General features: G+C 49.0%; 1 protein-coding gene across 3 annotated transcripts; it reads left to right on the forward strand.

The window, feature by feature from the left end:
- The first annotated feature begins 227 nt into the window (after positions 1 to 227).
- CRAT (carnitine O-acetyltransferase) lies at positions 228 to 17,233 on the forward strand. Of its 3 annotated transcripts, XM_040606364.1 has the most exons (15): positions 242 to 344; positions 2,146 to 2,248; positions 3,604 to 3,867; positions 4,346 to 4,464; positions 6,691 to 6,744; positions 7,722 to 7,887; positions 8,417 to 8,591; positions 9,055 to 9,233; positions 10,275 to 10,375; positions 10,844 to 10,963; positions 11,467 to 11,589; positions 11,939 to 12,074; positions 12,597 to 12,659; positions 13,182 to 13,319; positions 13,893 to 17,233. In XM_040606364.1, the coding sequence occupies exons 2-15, from the start codon at positions 2,219 to 2,221 to the stop codon at positions 14,106 to 14,108; spliced, it is 1,884 nt and encodes a 627-aa protein (XP_040462298.1). In that variant the 5' UTR covers positions 242 to 344; positions 2,146 to 2,218; the 3' UTR covers positions 14,109 to 17,233. The 3 variants fall into 3 exon arrangements, with proteins under 3 accessions (XP_040462300.1, XP_040462298.1, XP_040462299.1); XM_040606366.1 differs by lacking the exon at positions 2,146 to 2,248 and having other exon boundaries at positions 228 to 344; XM_040606365.1 differs by lacking the exon at positions 242 to 344 and having other exon boundaries at positions 1,194 to 2,248.
- The last annotated feature ends 1,008 nt before the right edge of the window (positions 17,234 to 18,241 follow it).

The following is an 18,241-nucleotide window of genomic DNA, read 5'->3' on the forward strand; positions in this document are numbered from 1 at the left end:
AGAGCACCACGGGGCGCCGCCAGGAGCGGGTGTGCGCGGAGGGGAGGGGAGGCGCGCCTCGGCGAGCAGGACTCCTCTCACCGCCCCTTAGAGAAGGCAGCTGAGAGAGGAGCTGCATCCCCACCCCGACAGCGGCCGCAGCACTCCCTCCCTCACAGCAGGACCCTGCCCTTCCCCAAGATGGCGGCGCGGGCTTCGCCCCGCTTCAAGACGGCGGCGTGGAGGCTCCGCCCCCTGGCGGCCGAGCGGGGCGGCGGCCGGTGTGGCCGGTGTCCTTGCGGCGGGCGGCGGCCGGGGCCGCGGACAGGTGCGGAGCCATGCTAGCCTTCGTGGCGAGGGCTGTGGTAAGTGCCAGCCGCGCTCCGCCCGAGGATACCGAGCGGGGGTGGGGGGCTCCAGCCGGCCCGGGACGGGGCGCGGGGGGGCCGTGAGATAGCGGCCGGGCCGCGCCGCCCGCGGGAGGGGCCATGGTGGCTGGGGACGTCCCGGTGCCGAGCAGGCGGCACACAGCGCCGGGCCTGCCCCGAGCCGCGATAACGGGCAGGAGCCGCCGGCGGGCGGCAGCGGCCTGGGCCCGGGGCTGGGCCACGGCCCCGCCGGTCCTGGCGCGGGCTCCGCCAGCCGCACCGGCCCGCCTGGGGGCGTCGGGCAGGGGCAGCGGAGGTGGCGCGGGCCGGCGGCCCAGGGTCTCGCTGCGACGGGGGCGAGGGGCCCGGCCACCGGCAGGGAGCCTCGAGGGGCGGCGGGGCCGGGGGACGCTGCCTAGGCCTCCCGCCGGGCGCCTCCGCGGGAGCCCAGGGCCGGGCCCCGGCGAGGAGGCGGGCGCAGAGCGGCGGGGGGCGGCCCCGGCAGCCGCCGTGCCGGGCTGAGGGGGGCCGCGGCCCGCCCCGCGTCCCTCGCAGGGGCCCGGCGGCCGAGCCGGGGGGGGGGGGGGTGGGGTGTCGCTCCGAGGGGCAGCCGGGGCGGGCTGTCCCCGCGCCGAGGGTCTCCAGCGTCCCCTTTAAAAACAAAAGGACGAGGGAAAGACAAACCGCCGCCGCCTGCACACGGCCGCGGCCGGCGGGGAGGCCGCTCTGAGGCGCCTGGCCCAGCCCCGGGCCCGCCGGGCTTCCCACGCGCTGGGCCGGCCCCGGGGAAGGTCGGCGGCGCTGGAGGGCGGCCGTGTCCCGCGGGGCCAGCGGGCTGTGTCCGCGCTGCCGGCGCCCTTGGCCTCGGACCAGCCGAGCAGAGGGCACCAGAGCAAAGACACAAACGTGCTCCACGTTTTAGCGTGCGCTGTTTTCAGTTGATTGGGTTTGGGATTTGCACCGTTACCTCAGGGAAAATCTGAAACCGCCTTTGGGAGTCATCGTTCTTGATCTCAGCTCCGCAGGAGGCTGCGCCCGTCTGCCCCTCGGGCAACAGCCAGACGCGAAGGAGGGGGCGATGCTCCCTGTGGCTGCGCACTTCTGCTGTTGCTTTGCTTTGGAGATACCGGTTGATTTTTTTTGAGGGTTGACAACCCAAAGCTCCCCAAAGTCTCAGCTTGCAATAACGACCACATGTGCGTGGGGCATGAGGGCCTGTAGCGCCGAACTGAATTTGCTCCCATCTCCAACTAATCCTACGTCACCTACAGGGATGCTGGGTCACCGCCCAGTTCCTGCTGGAGAGCTGTCCCCCTCCGGCACTCTGACCGCCTTTGCCTGAGCAAAGGAACTAAATTGCCCATCACCCCACACAAATGCTCCCTGCAGCTTGTCCCATCCAGTGACAGCCCCTGCTGCCACCTGCTTCGAGGACATAAACTGGCATCTCTCCTGCCTGATGTTCAGGCTCCTGTCACGATGGCCGCCGTAGTTTCATGGCCCAGGTGAGGGCTGAGGGAATGCTGTCCCCAGCACTTTCACTTCTGCCGTGGTTAGAGGCCCAGAGCTATTGATCAGCGAAGGACTCTGCCCGCCCAGTATTGATCAGCAAGCAGCGACTGGGCAATGCAGGGCTGATGGTCAGTGGCTGTGGGAGGGCTTCCCAGAGAGGTGCCATGGTGGCAGCTGAGGCGACCTGATGGGCTGATTACCCCCGTCCTCTCCCGGAACCCTGTCTGGCCCTGAGCCCTCCGATCAGAGGACAGTTTGCTAACGAGGTGACGCCCTGCGTGGGCAGCACATTGTCAGGTGGAAGAGGAAACCGAGACAGGCCAGGGGAGAGGTTTACGATCTTTTCTGTCCTACCAGCCATGGATAGGAAGCAGAAGCAAGGAGAGAAGGTACGGTACGCCCACATGGCCATGATTAACACCCTTCACTTCTTCCCAGATCCACTCTTCTTTCATGCTTCAGTAATTCCCCCTTCTCTTGTTTTTAACATTCCTTCTCCAAACCTCGATCTCATAGTTCTTGCTGTGTCCTACAAAGACCATAGGGCATTTTGTCTGGGGGCTCAGTACCACACGGAGGCTTTGTCACCTTGCAGATTTAGCTCACGCTTTCTTCTTCTCTGTGCTTAACTGCTGGGAGGAGGTGGGGGGGACAGATATTTTCTCACTGCCTTGGAAATCAAAGGGAATGTTCTCACTGGCTTTGTATCCTCAGTACTCGGTTGATGCGAAGTCCAGAGTCCTGCAGGGAAGTGTCTGATTCAGCAGCTCCAATAGAGGGGGAGGAGCAGAGGGAACTGAAAACCTTTAGAGTACAATTTAAACGTTTTCAAGCTAGAGGATGTCCAACCCTGTTCACCCAAGAGGATGTTGTTATTCGTTTGGGGGAAAACTGCAGAGTTCTTTTCCTGGTTATCTTCTGGGTTTGATCCATTTCGTTTTTAAGGCTTTCACTCTCACGTGACACCATGGGATCCCAGGAGCCTGTTGGCATCACCCACAATTTCCTGAACAGCTTTCCCTGTTTCCAAAGGCTCCTGTAGTTTGGCCAGTCCCATACTGGTACTACTGGGTAGAGGTTCTCTTAATAATAGCTGAATCCTCCAGTAACTGGAAAGTTCATCAGCACAAAGGAGAGTTGCCCCAAGGCCTGCATATCACAGCCGGTCCTTCCGTGACCATCACTGGTGATGTACGATCCCTGGCCAGTCGGTCAGAGAAGAGGCACTTTAACCCTGCCCCAAACTTAACTAAATTCTGCCTCCTCAAAGCCCAGATGGCACAAGGGCTCTGCTTAACATTCTAGCCTTATGCTGTTGTAAGAAGTAATGAAACAGTTTCTGACAGTACGTAAGATGTAAGTCATGAAAGAAATATTCTTTCTTCCCACTTACCATGGGATGGAAGGGTCTGATTTTGCTTGTGTGTGGAGACTCTCAGCTGGAAGGTGCCCAGAGAGTGGGAGATGTGTCATTATCCTGGCAGCATTTCCTCTGGTGACCAGAAAATCGGTATCTTGGGAGATCAAGTTTCTCTTTTTCAACTTTTCTGGATGTCCTACAACCATCTCTAGCATGCAGTTAGTAGACTGCCCCTTGGTTTGTGCTTTGTGTGCTCTGCTCCCATGCTGAGACTTCTGCGTGTCCTCAGAGAGGCTGGGGTAGGGACTCCCAGATCCAGGTTGTTTGCTGCCTTGTGCATATCGGGGAAAAGCCTTGTCTCGACCTTTGCTCTGTGCCTTGCAGGCCAGGCCCTACGGCCTGCTGAAGCCGACAGCTTTAGGCAAGATCCCAGGCAGATTCCAACTTCATCAGGAAGCGTTGCCCCATCTCCCTGTGCCACCACTCCAGCAAACGCTGGACCGCTACCTGCTGGCTCTGCAGCCCATCATCAGCGAGGAGGAGCTGAACCACACACAGGAGCTGGTGGCTGAGTTCTGCAAGCCAGGAGGCGTTGGGGAGAGGCTGCAGAAAGGCCTGGAGAGAAGAGCCAAGAAAACAGAGAACTGGGTAGGTTGGGACTCTGGCCGCAGGCTCTGGTTAGGGAGGGTGGTCTGATGCACACCTTGCTGGTGTCCTGGCTGCATCCACTGGCACCTGTGTTTTCATAGCATCACCTTCGCGACCAGTCTGCTGCTGACCTCCCCAAGCTGTGCAAGCTCCTCACCAGGACTTGGGTGAGCAGAGAGATTTATGGCAGAATAGGGAGTCGCTAACCCTGTATGTGGCTGCTGAAGCCTCTAACCTGTTGGCATCACACAGCTGGCCCAAGAACTTGAAGGAAACCCTCTGCTCGAGCCCTGCACCAAGAGCCCCCCCTACCTTGCTCAAATCCCCCTCTACCCTTCCACATGCAAAGCATATGACCCAAACAGTTTGTTTGCAAAGTGTGGGGCAGAACCGGGGACAGGATGCCGAGACTGTTCAGCCAGGCATGGGTCAAACAGCAGCAGATGCCATGCCTGCATGTTGCCTTTCTCCATCCCAGCTCTCAGACTGGTGGCTGAAGACAGCTTACCTGGAGTATCGCCTGCCAGTTGTGGTCCACTCCAGCCCTGGTGTGGTCTTACCCAAGCAGGATTTTCTGGATCGACAAGGTCAGCTCAGGTAAAGTCCTTTTCCTACGTTCCCCTAGGTTTCAGATGGGATGCACTATCTCTGCTGGTACAGGGAAGAGGGTGTTTAGGCTGATTGAGAAAGAGAGTAATTATCACGTGGTCCCCAAGCCTGATAACTGCCTGTGCTGTGCAAGAGGGCTGTACAGATAAGGAAAGGCTGCCAGGCTTTAAGGAAACTCTGGTTACACCAGACTAAGTATGTCATCAAGGGTGAAAACTGAAGCGTCCCGTGGTTCAAGTACTAAACAGGGACTAAAAACCTATGTTTCTGTCTTTACTGTAGCACAGATCTTCATTGCAAGATGGCCAGATCACTGGCTGGAGGCATTATGAGAATATATCTGACACACTGAAGACTAAGAGGTGCTAAGATTGTGTGTGCAGTTAAAGGAGGCATAAAAAGTATCCCAGGCACGTCAGGGAGACTAACCAGGAGTTGGGCTCTGGAGTCTGCTAGTTTGTAGGGATGGGGGAACCTGCTGCAGGACTCTCATTTGGTCTGTTCCTGCAGGGGACTGTCCCCTGTTGTGTCATTTCACTTGTGATTTATCGTTTGGGAAACTTAACAGTGACCAGCCTCGCCACTCTGAGCTTTTCCTTGCAATCAAACCCTGCTACATCCTCTCTTCCCTGTGGTGTCCCTTTGATTTTTAACCACCACTAAGAGTGTGTTAAACCCACCTGCAGAACTTTAGCATTGACCTTTATACAGTTACCTTTGCCACAGTTACCAGTCATTGCTGCTCTGGTAGTTCAGAAGTACCAGCCAGGGGAGCAGTAAGGCTGAGAACAAATCCTCCCTTCCAGTCCCTCGGATACACCTGAGCAGAGCTTTACAGGGACAGTGCAAGACTAGATCAACATCTTTGAAAGCAGTCGCTCATATTCACTCTCAAGTTACCCAAATAGAAGATGGGATCTGGAGCACTACCGGTGCCCTGAGCAGTGGAACTGAGCAGCTGCGTAAGAATCTGGGCTTCCATGTTAAATACAATCTAAATGTGTGTTTGCATAGTTTGTGGCTGCAGAAAGAAGTCTGGCAGCACGGCTTGAGACTAAAGCTTCAGAAACCAGAAGGCAGGGTTTAAAAGTAGGGTTCTCCATTCCTTAATCTGGCCAACACTGCTGGCTGAAAACAAGTCAACTAACCTCTCCCCTGTCTTCCCCCTCAAGCCCTAACTCCACTCCCAGGCTGTTTGCTCTCTGGAAGGGAACATAGGCTCTCTCACTGTTGTTCCCTAGCTGTTTTACTTTCTCAGGTTTTGCAATATGGCTGGGAAATTTTCATTGAAACCTACTTTGCAGGATGTCTCATTTGTTTAACAGCCCGTAGGTTCTTGGAGTTATGTCCTTTGATCTTTACTAGGGATGGGTAGGCTGAGCAAATCCAGATGACACTGCCTGCAAATGCCAAATGCTCACAGCACTGTAAAGCCTTTGGAGCTCAGCTGACTGCAACTCTTGTCACAGTGACCTCCTGCCTCCTTCCTCCCACGCATGGGTGGGAGCTCCCAGGTCAGAGTAGGCCAGCCTGTCACTCCCAGCTAAGCAGTTTGATGTGGCTTGTCACAGCCTCCCTCGCTGCTGGGATTTGGCATTGGCTGTGTTTATGTTGATCCCTGTGAACACAACACCTTGGCATCAGCACTTAGCATGTCTGCGTTTGCCTCAGATCCCTCGATGCTAGAGGAATGTTCCCAAGAGTTGCATTAGCAGCAGAACATTTACCAGGTAGGAACTAAACAGTGGTGAGTCTTGGATGCAGGGAGATACAGCTGTGCCTTGGCTTGAAACTCAGAGGTGGCCTCTGGCCACAGAAGGGCAGAAATCCCCTGTTCTTGGTGCTGTTTTAGTGCCAAGACTCAGAGCTAGGATGTGGTAAAACCAAACGCGTCAGTAAAAAATGCTGCTGTTAGGTCCTTTGTGCATCTGGACTGAACCCTGCTTTCTTGAAAGTTGTCTAGAGTTCCTTGGTTATATAGTAAGATACATTTTTTAAAAAGGAAAGTGCTACGTGGTAGTACTGTCCAGCTATCTTAAGTGACAACCCCAGAGTGGCTGTATCAGCTAACCAGAGATGGGCACAGTAGGGGCTTGGCAGAAAGCCTGAACTTCCTAAGGAGCAGAGGGAAGCTCGGCTAGCCCTCAGCTAGTTTCTCAGCTCCAGATGTTCTGTGTTTTGACTCTCAACTTGTTCCATTTGATACTCTTCCAGGTTTGCTGCCAAGCTGATTGAGGGCATCCTGGATTTCAAGACCATGATTGACAAGTGAGTTAGTGACCCTCCTACTGCTCATGTGTTCCTCACTGTCATAGAAAGGCTGAGCCTAGTCAATAAATCTCCCTTCCAAAGAGAAAGGCAAGAAAAGCCAGCACGTATTTGAAAAGAGATATTGTAATCAACATCACTGCTCACTGCCAAAACTACCACCACTGCTTACTTGTCTTTCTTCATGTTCTTTGTTTACCTTAATACTTTCATTTGACATGTGTACATGCTTAGAGGGAGTGAGCCTGACTGAGTCCTACGTACTTTTGTTTGCCCACAGAACAGTTACAGTTCAGGCAGCAGGAATTTCTCTCTTTCATTTTGGGTTTCTGGTATTTTTCATCTCCCAGCTGGATGGGATGAGCTCTAGAGAAACTTGTTCCTCCCTACTCTTTTTTTCTTGTGATCACCAACAAACCTCAGCTGAACATGCCTTATTTATGTTCCAAAAATATGTTTACCAACATCACACCTTTACACCCAAATTCAGACAAGGCTCAGGGCCAGCCCCGAGAAGGATGGTTGGAATATGACTGCGCAAGTGATTGATCGTGTCCCAGTCTAGTTCATGAGTCATTAACACATCACTCACCTCTCAAAAATTATAGCCAAAGCCTCTTTCTGCCATTTCACAGGAAATACATCTCCCAGTATGTTGTGCCCTGGAGTCTTCTCTGCGGCTGTGCAGTGTAGCTCCAGAGATCTGGCGCTCTGGTGTTACAAAGGGAATAGTGTTCTTCCCCCTTCCCAAACGAGAGGCCAGCAAACAGACTTTTTGTAGCCCCAACTATGAAAGCTGGCAGGAATGGGGAAGGACAGCCCCTTTTTTATACTGCCAGCACCAACGCATTTAGATCTTGCTGCAGTGAGTGACAGCAGCTGCATGGCTGAGCCTGTGCCCATTGTGTGGGGAGTGCAGGCCTTCCCACTCATCTGTTTTCTCTCCCCCTTCCTCCTTTACCTTGCTGTGTCTTCAGTGAGACCCTTCCAGTGGAGTACCTGGGTGGGAAGCCCCTCTGCATGAACCAGTACTACCAGATCCTCTCATCCTGCCGCATTCCTGGGCCCAAGCGGGACTCCATTGTCAACTATGCCAAAGGCAAAAAGCAATCCAGACACATCACAGTGGTTCACAACTTCCAGGTATGGCAGCTGCTGAGCTTTCGAGGTTTGTTTAGATGTAGGAGTCCCTTTCAGCTAGCTGCGGTCCAGAGGAAAGGGAACAACAAAGCTCTGCCCACAAGGCTTGCCTTACCAGCCATTTGTTCCTACTCCTTTTACCCGCTTTGGCCTTAGCTGGCCAACAGCTGGGACTGTGTGAGCAACAGACCACGAGGCAGAAAAAATGCTCTCTTCCTCTGTTTCTTGTCCCCACAATTCCTGTCTCTCAAAGCCCTACCACCATAGCCGAGCCTCAGAAACAGGAATTCCTCGTGTGTTTGGCCTGTGCTACCGTGGCTTCTGAGCTTCAAACCTAGACTGTATTTATGGTCTGCAAGGGAAGCTGGGCTTTGGTGTTTCAGTTCTGAGTGTCCTTCAAAGCTCTGCTTACAAGCCAAGCTCTCGGGTCAGGTCTTACCTTCTCAAAGTGGCTGTTCCCTGTTTCTGGGACTGGACAAGAAAGATCTCCTCTCATGTTGCCTCTGTCCTTGTCCATTCTTCTCACCTTCAGTTCTTTGAGCTGGATGTTTACAACAGTGACGGAAGTCCCCTTACCACTGACCAGCTCTTCATTCAGCTGGAGAAGATATGGAACACCTCCCTCCAAACAAACAAAGAACCTATTGGGATCCTCACTACCAACCACCGAAACAGCTGGGCAAAAGCCTACAACAACCTTCTGAAAGGTCTGTAGAGCCCCTAACATGCAAGTCCTAACAGACATGACCACCACCATCACTGCTGTGCTCTGCTCAGTGCTTTGGAAGCTCGTTCTGGACAGATACCTCCAAGAATCAACTTGACTTCATTGCATAGCATAGTCATTTTTGTTTTGGAAGGTACACAGGTCAAGTCTGAAACTTTTGTTACATTTTGAAATCTTAGAGTTTGTTTGTTGCTTTACAAATGGGTGGGATGTAGGAAACGTGAAAAAAAGGAGGGTGAATGCAGCATGCTCACATCTGTAACAACCCGGTTAACAAAACTGTAGCTAACTATATACCCCTAAATGACTAGTATTGCATTGAGGTACAACGGGAATCCAACACTGGGTCCTTCAAACCCGCTTTTTCAAATTTTGGTCTCCCTCCAATTTAAATGGAAGTTTTCCAACTCCCCTTCCTTATTTGTTGTTCATTTCTCTCCCAGATAAGACCAACAAGGAATCCGTGCGTGCGATTGAGAAGAGCATTTGCACTGTCTGCCTTGATGCACCTATGCCACGGGTGTCTGATGACATCTACAAGAGCCGTGTGGCTGCTCAGATGCTGCACGGCGGGGGCAGTCGCTGGAACAGCGGGAACCGATGGTTCGACAAAACCCTTCAAGTAAGTGCTGATGCTTTACAGACGCTGAAGACATGGGTCTGGAGGAGGTGCTTTTTCCTGACGCTACAAAGGTCCAAGTAATCCCAAAAACCTTTTGCAGGAATGTTTTCCTTGTATCAAGAGGGTGGAGAAGTAGGGGAGACGAGGTGTGGTGGCTGGCAGTATGACACCCTATGGTCTCCCTTGCAGTCACCACAAGCACTCATTCCTGCCTCAAGGACTTTTGTTTTACTGTCTCTGCCCATACTTACTCAGCGTAGCAGTTCTTTGTGTTTCTTGTAAAACAATTTTCTGCCTGCGGTGAACAATGCCTCATCTCCTTGGAGGCAGCCCAGATGCAGGGAGGTCCGTTCCTTGTATCTCTCCTCTAGGCTTGTCACTTTTCCCTTTTCTGCCAGAAGCTGCCCAATGGCTTTTAGTTTTGTTTTTTTGAAACAAAAGCTGCCATCCCATGGCATCCCTCAGATCTCTCCTCCGATCTTGTCAAGAGCCTTCAACAGCAGCTGCTATTCAAGCTTTCTCCTTCATTAGTTGGTATATGGCTTGTGGATAGTAGCAGTCATGCTTTAAAAGATTATTCTCACATCTGCTGAGCTCTTCATAATGTTTTCAGCTATTTTGTTCCTATTTGGAACACTTCATCGATGGGATAAAGCTTAGATGCTCCAGCTAACTGAAAAGTAATGGTAAGCCAGCACGTGGCGATATTATTCCTGTATTATGTGTGCATCTAAGTAAATCAAAACCACTGAACCATTCTGTATTGCCAGGACACTGAGCACACAGATATATCCATCAGGCACACTCTCACCCAGCTAGTTTTGCAAAACTGTAACGATGCCATCAGATCTTCTAGGCCTGCTGAAAGGCTTCTGTTGCTGTTCTGCTAAACAAGACCTTTGGGTTACCTTTCTAGTGTGCAAGGATAGGATCGCTGTCCATTCTGAAACAGCAGTGAGGTACTAAGATCTCTCTGGATAGCTCCTGCTTCACACACTGCATGTCTGTCTTCAATGCTGTCCTCTTGTGCTTCCCTCATAGTTCATCATTGCTGAAGATGGCTCCTGTGGTCTTGTCTATGAGCACGCTCCCTCCGAAGGCCCACCCATTGTTGCTCTTCTGGATCACATCGTGGAGTACACGTGAGTCCTGCCTCCTCTACTTTTCCTCAGCATTGGAAGGCAGGTTTCAAACCACCTGCTCCCCAGGATCATGCCACTTCACAGTTCACCCCCTAGGAATCTGTTCTGGAGGAATGGTAGCGGGGTGCTAATTAGGTATTGCAGTTCTTGTATTTGTGATAAGAATCAAGTGGCCAAGCTACTCTGTACAAGTTTTGCTGCTGCTTCCATTCTCAGGGAATTGCACTGTTCAGAACTAACAGGTCTTCCACTGGGGAGAGGTGTTTCTTCTGGGCGGAAGGCACAGATGTAATTTCATTCATATCCTTCAAAAAAATACTGTAATAGTATTGTGAAGAATTTTTCAGCCTGTCACTAGTGTCACAAAGTGCTGGGGAAGATCTCCTGTGCATGTCTACCTGGGTTCTGGTGTGCTTAACTGAGCCTCAAGTTAAAGGTCTGGTTAAACATAACAATTTCTCTGTGCAGGAAGAAACCTGAGCTGGTACGATCGCCCATGAGTCCTTTGCCAATGCCTAAAAAGCTGCGGTTTAACATCACTCCAGAAATCAAGAATGACATAGAGAAGGCAAAGCAGAACCTCAACATGTAAGTGTGAAGCACTGGAGAGGTCTGGTTAGTGGCTGAGGGAGTAATTAACATCCCCCTCTGGAACGTGTCAGTGGTTTAAATGAGGCTTCCCCCATGGCAGCCAGGGAATTTTCCCAGTGACTTCTTGGGTCAACAGCACTGAACCTAGCTGAAAAGCACACTAAAGCCACCTGCCAGGGGCAAAGTCAGAGGTGCTAGGAAGGGGTAGTTACCGATCCATCCCATTTACTGAGAAAGAGCAAGGCTTGACTGGATCTAACTTGGGATACTGGAGCAGAAACACACACACACACGCCCATCTCACCTGGTGAAGATTTTCAGCAGTGGCCAAAAAAAGCTCATCTGTGTGGTGCTGCCCAGACAGATCCATGTCGATGGAGCATTCTGTCCTACGTAGGTCAGATCCAGATAGCCTGCTCCCACAGAGCCTTGTGAAAGCAAATCTATACCTTTGTTGCAAGAACAGGCAAAGGAACACTTACCTCTTTTTTTCCTTGCAGAATGGTCGAAGACCTGGATGTCAAAGTCATGGTCTTTCATCAATTTGGGAAAGCCTTCCCCAAGTCAGAGAATATAAGTCCTGATGCTTTTATCCAGCTGGCCTTGCAGCTAGCATATTACAGGTAAGACCAACAGGTAGCTCCTCAGCCTCTTCACTGTCAGGCTGAGATACATAAGCTTGAGAAGGGCGGCACAGACAAGTGCCTCGCAGGCTGCTGCAGCCTGCTTTCCGATCACACATTTCCCCCACGCACTGGGCCCAAACAGCAGGTCTCACTTGTGGCAACTGCCAAGCAGCAGGTGAGATTTACCCCTCTGTGTGTGTACAGTCCTAGTAAGGAGGGATCAGAGGTCAGCTGTCAATTGGACCCACTCACATAAAGTCTCCTCCTTCCCCAGTTGTTCCACTTCACAAGAGGCTGCTTCTCCCCAGGCAAACTCACTTCTGTGACTTTCTTCTCCCTCTTCCAGGATGTACGGCCATGCCTGTGCCACATATGAGAGTGCATCGCTAAGGATGTTCCGCCTGGGCCGCACAGACACCATCCGCTCCACTTCTGTACAATCTCTTAAGTTTGTGCAGTCAATGGACAGCCCTGACAAATCGGTGAGGACCTTGAAGAAGTAGAGTAAGAGGACTCCACTCAAAAAACCAACCAACCAAACAAAAAAAACAGAGAGACAGAGAGAGAGAGAGAGGAGGAAAAGCTGCTTGTTTGGCTAATGCTGTGTCAGCTGGTTTCAGCTGAGTAGAACTGCACCCGATATGAAGTTGGGCTAAATGGTAGCTTGGAGTCTATACTTACACAGCTTGGGTTTCATTTGGCTTTCCTTTCACATGTGTTGGCCTGAGAAACAACGTGGACATTTCTAATCCCACCAAAACCAAGTATGTCCCTTCTAAAAGTCTGTCTAGCTACTCTAAGTTCTGCTACTGGTGGGTGGAGAACTCCATTCAGAATGAATGGAGTAATGCAGCCAAACATGATTTAAAAATTCAATCCAGTAGATCTAAAAATTAGTCTAGCATGGACACACAAGGCAGAAATGCCTTTCATCCTAGAGGAACAGCCAAAATGAGGTTTTCCATTCTGCAGAAAAACTTACAGAGAGATCTGTGTGTTCTCAGGACCAGGAGAAAGCAGACTTGCTGAGGAGAGCTGCCCAGGCCCATAGGGAATACACTGATATGGTGAGTGTCCTCTCTGTAGCCAGACTTGGGGGTTTACCTAGCAAATGAGGGTTCTGATGAAAGATGAGACCTTAAGAGCCTTCTCTGCTGACACGGTGATGTGGCTGTTTGTGCCGCTGCGTAGGTCTAACTGACGGTGCCCGAGGCCACGGACTGAATCCTTTCTCTCTGCTTAGCAGTTTAAGTGTCCCTTGTAGCTGACGTAAAGGAGGGAATCAAACATGAGAGTAGATTCAGTTCCTGCTGTCATTGTTGCTGATAAATGCCAAAGTTGCATGAGGACCCCTTAAACCAGAGGGAGCCCGCAGGCAGGAACCAGAAGGTTGGTTCCACTGGTGTGTTTGATTTCACAGTCCTTACAAACAAGACTGACTGTTGGTCCTAAAGCCAAAGATCTGGCTTCCTCCTAACTTTAAACGTTTAGAGATTTTTAGAAGTGTTCTTTTCCTTAACCCAAAGAAGTGGACAGTTTTGCTCACCTGCCTACTAGACAGGCTTTCACCTAGTCTTCCTTCCTTCCAGGCAATAAGGGGCAATGCAATAGACCGCCACCTCTTAGGCTTGAAGCTTCAAGCTATTGAGGACCTAGTGAGCATGCCTGAACTGTTCATGGACACAGCGTATGCTGTCGCAATGCACTTCAACCTCTCAACCAGCCAGGTAGGACTTGTCTGAGCAAAGACAGAAGCCTTCTCTGTTTCTTTTCATTGCCTTTTTTCTCCACATGTCTCCTTCATTCCTTTCTGTTAGAAACTAATCTTCATTTGGGGCCAGAAATTTTTAAGCCTGCTACCAATCCCATAAAGCTGCAGATCTGATCTTACAGCTGCCACAGTCCCACTCAATCCTGTGAAGAAACTAGCATAACCAAAGCCAAGGTCACCAAAAGCGTCTGGTGCCTAAACGCAAGTGAGATCAATTGAAGTTAGCTGCCAGAACAGCTTGATGCTCATCTGCCATGCTCTCATCCTTACTGATACAGTGCTGCTTGTGACTTACTACGAGCTTACCTTGGGAGGAGGCGCTCCTTTGCAAGTGCATAGGAAAACACGTTGCTCCTCAATGGTAGAATCCAGCATGCCTGTGGCAGTAGGTGGGTCTGACCAAAAAGGCCCTCTTCTAGAGCATTTAACGAGATGGCAGTTTCTTCTACTGTTGACAGAGCTGTTAGCATTCGATGGCTACGTTTCTCTCTGACTGGTTAAGAAGTTTTTAATCACATTGTCTCCACAGGTCCCAGCAAAGACAGACTGTGTGATGTGTTTTGGTCCCGTGGTTCCAGATGGCTATGGAATCTGTTACAACCCTATGGATGAACATATCAACTTTGCAATTTCAGCATTCAACAGCTGTGCTGACACAAATGCAGCCCAAATGGCACATTACCTTGAGAAAGCACTGCTAGACATGAGAATCTTGCTCCAGTCCACTCCCAAATCCAAACTTTAAGAGGCAAACGTGATGCAGAACCCTCAAGTAAAGGGGCTATCCCTCATGCACTGAAATTCCCAGTTCCTCAGAAAACGACTGAGGGGACAGCTTGCCCTGGAACGTAGGAAGGCATCTACCATTTGTTTTCAGCAAGAGGTTACAGGATAGTCATCCACAGATACTAAGACTCTGTGGCGAGAAGAAACATTGTCTTAAGCCAAAGTAGAACTGACTGGTCCTCTCCCAGCAAAGCGCACCTTCCTGTCCTCAAAGAGGACCGAAATACAACTTTTATGGAACTTACTGTAAAGGAATACAGAAAGCACAGTCCTTACTAGTATATAAATCCATTTGGTGAAGGTAGTTCTCCAGGAAAAGCAGGGAATGTATATTATGTGATGGAACTACTGTAAGACCAAGTCTTTTTGCTGATTTAGTCTTCCAGAAAGTGCAGCATCTTTCAAACTTGACTTAGGGGGAGATAAAAAAAAAAAAAAGAAAAAAGAAAAAATTTTCATTTTTGGGCTGCTCCAGCAAAACTTTGCCATTGAACTTTGGCAAGGGGAGAAGTTCTTCAGCGAGAGCAGATCCAGTCTCAAGAGTGCACTGCGCTATTTCTCCCAGGCACTGTGACCGTTACATGCTTCACAGGCCTAGGAGCGTTCCCTTCCCCTTGTTCTAGGATGCTGGGATCTCCTTTCTGTTGCACTGACCCTATTAACAACAGAATGTAATTCACTACAAGCTAGGGTGGTTTTTCTTTTGTTGTTCTGGCCTTTTTGTTAAGCTTGCTGTTGCGGTCCTAGCCCTTGATCTTCAGGCTCAGCGTAAAGCTTTTTTACCTACAAAGCTTCTACAAAACTCTCTCGCACAGGTTTTACGAGCTTTGGAGTTCTGTACCTTACCATTTGCAGACATGAGAAGGGATTGCCTATGCATTTAGCAGGACACTTGCTTCGTTGTACCTTTCTTTGGAACAGAGGAAAAGAAAGAGATGGTGGCCTTCTGTTTCCTAGCCAGAAGGCCACACGCCTAATCTCCTTCTGGACACACATGTTAACCCAGTGTGGTTTTATACCTTGCTTTTAGAAACAACTTATTTGTGCATGATGTGTTATGCCTAAGTCATGGACAAATGAGAATGTTTCCTATCAGGAACTCCAGAACATACTTCCATTTCTGGTCCACAGTTCAAATCTGTTAAGATCCAAAAGGAGAAGCAGCTGTAGAACCACCCTTTTTCACATCACCCTGCTCCAACAAGGTAGAAAATCATGGAAAGCAGGAAGAAAGCTGAGAACACATGGGCACTGTAGATGTTTGTGCATTGTGGCAGCCATTGTTCCCGCAGCAACAGTGCAGCACCTTTTCTGCCACTCTTGAGAGCTTTTTCTTACTGCAGTGTTACTCAGATTTGTGCCAGCTCTATTCTGTGAGATAATAATCTCATTATAGTGTTTTCATGCTCAGTTGACAAACTGGAGACAGTAAAAAATTTATATATAAACATTAACATACAGTTGCAGCCTAGGAATTTTTGTAAGCGCCACTTCCAATGAATATGCCAGAATCCAAACTCCAGACTATACTTCTTGTTTAGTAAAACCATATGGTAATGAAGAATTCTAGTGCTATTTCTGCAACAGGAATGTAATATTTAAATTGCACACCCTTCAAGACATGGCTGCTGGGACATCACCGTGAACAAGAAGCATGAGGAATCTGATGGCCTGTTTTGTTAACTGGGAAGTATTTGAACATAATCACTACTTCTGTGATCACAGAACAGCAAGGGACATTGATCAAAGTGCCTTGGTGAACATATAGGAAGAAATTTGCACTAAACCTGTTTAAAGAAAAAAAAAATCATTCTAATTTGCTTCTTGAAAGACAGAAGCCAACACCACTGCATTTTTCCTAAAAAGATATTATTTCAGAACTTCTATCTTATACCTAAATAAACCTTAAAAAGGAAAATTTAACTGAAACTCACCTGCACAGCCAGTGATTGTATGAACCGCCACTTTCACATCATCTACATGGATTTAGTTGATCTTTTAGAAGAATCCTGAATGGATTGAGATAGCCTCAAAAAAACCCAACAGGAACACTACAAACCTGCAAGCACGCGTCCCTGCTGTTGACTCCTCTGTATGAATTAGACTGAAAACCACACGAGGATACTCAGTATTATCGAAGTGTAAGTGATTGTGTGAATACTACATAAAAGACCAAGCCTCACTGGAATAACATCTGGGTTTATGGGGCCTTTTACATTGAAAAAAAAATACTCCTTTTGCCAAAGTAAGCCTCCCCCCAGTACTGAATAAACCTCTGTTGCTATGATGGGGATGAGTTATTTTTCCCCCCCCATCTGCAATGCCTTCAACCACTGATGCTATGGTATTGCCACTTAAGTATCCAAGATTGGCCCTTTTCTACTTCTGCCTCAAAGGGGAAGGCTCTCAAAGGAAAGTGCCTATTAATGATCAGGCAGACATATGTGCTGCTGTGACTGTATCTCAGAAGATGGGATTGATCTATGCTGGATCCAAATCTGGATATCCCACCAGCTTCAGCAGAGCACAGCTGCAAGAAGCAGGCTATCATGCTGAAAGAGATACAAGATTCATAAACCACTTAATGCATCCTTAATGATACACAGAGCTAGAATTCAGCTTAATTAAGCCAATTTTTAAAGTGCTTAAAAGGACACTAAAAGTCATTACGAGGTTTTTTTCCTTTAAAAAGTCTGATCTTATTGTACGCGTTCTAAAGCGTGATGCCCTTCTGATTCATACTGTCCTGATTTTTTTGGTGTCAACTTACTGAATATTGTTCTCGCTGTTTCTGATTGTTTTATGAAGAGATGTCCATTGTCTTAAAATGCACATTAAGTACAAGAAACTCAAGCTCTGGAAAAACTACTGATTTGGAACAAATAATTTAAGAAATGCATAGACTGAAAATATTCAGATAACTCTTGGGGTATGAGTGCAATTTATGACACAGCTTGGTAGTGTTGCATGCTTTGCTGGTTAGCTGTGTTAAATACTGTTTTGGTAGTATAATCCATGTCATGCAAAGTTTTGAAACGTTCTTTGAATAATCTGAAAGACAATAAACAGATAAGTGCTACAAAAGGCTTAAATGTCCTTAGACACTGCAGAAGTTAAATAACTACCCTTATGGGAAGATGTTTGCGTGGGGACAGCAAGAACAGTGAATCACAGCATTCTGTCACCTTCCTTTTATTGTCTTAGTATCTCCATCCAGCCCCTTCAAGTACAGGGGAGGAATAGAAAGCATCTGCTTGCAAAGCCACATATTCCAAAGAAAATACTCCATTTCAGAAAACTAGTGGCAAGAGACTTCATACAAGTGTAGGATAATAAGGCAGAGCTCAAATTTTTTTCCTGCACAGCACCATTTAATTAAGAAAATCCATGGGATCACTAAGGAATTTCTACCGTATCGAGTATTGCAAAGATTTCTGGAAAGGTACAGCAAAAGTAGGCAGAAGATGCAGATTTACAAACAACTCACAGAGGACAGAGGAGAGTTTATTACAGTGTCTTACAAGAGCTCTTCTTCCTCGCCCTTACTCCTAAGAATTACTGTAGGTACCTTGGGTTTGAAGGCAACATGAAGTGGAACAGCATTCTGCCCTACACTGCTCTCCACGAGGAGGTGAAACCTCTTCCCCATGCTCTAGTTCTCAACAGGTGCTTCCACATACAGTTTTTCCAGCAGTCTGTCGTACAGCCCGAGAGGCCAGGGAACCGCTAGCCACTCCTCAAACAATCCACTCTTTCAGCCTCGTCCTTGGGGAAGAGATTTGTGATCTCGCTTCTGGCTTTGCAAGTTAACTTACGAGAGATACAGAGAGAAAATAAATGGATTTGCAAGACGTAAGTGATTAGTGCCAGCTTTCAAACTGAAACATACGGTACCACCATGTCACGTGCCCTGTCTGATGTCCTGCCTCATTTTAATAGAGCTGTTTGTCCTAAGTCAGATCAAGTGTCCTTGTGAAAGTTGCAAGGTGCCTCTTTATACTGATGCACCTTCAAAGCAGATCCAGTGCTCGAGTCCTTCAGATGTTAACAGGATTGCTCATGTTACGCAAATACTAAACAGTTCTTAAAAAA

This window comes from Falco naumanni, chromosome 9, assembly GCF_017639655.2.
Source record: "Falco naumanni isolate bFalNau1 chromosome 9, bFalNau1.pat, whole genome shotgun sequence".
NCBI lineage: Eukaryota > Metazoa > Chordata > Aves > Falconiformes > Falconidae > Falco > Falco naumanni.

Excerpts from the sequence above, each read along its gene's own strand:
- CRAT (XM_040606364.1), top strand. The coding sequence starts at position 2,219 with ATGGATAGGAAGCAGAAGCAAGGAGAGAAG. Across the intron at positions 10,376-10,843 it reads GATCACATCGTGGAGTACAC|GAAGAAACCTGAGCTGGTAC; the intron begins GTGAGTCCTGCC and ends TTCTCTGTGCAG. Across the intron at positions 10,964-11,466 it reads GCAAAGCAGAACCTCAACAT|AATGGTCGAAGACCTGGATG; the intron begins GTAAGTGTGAAG and ends TTTTCCTTGCAG.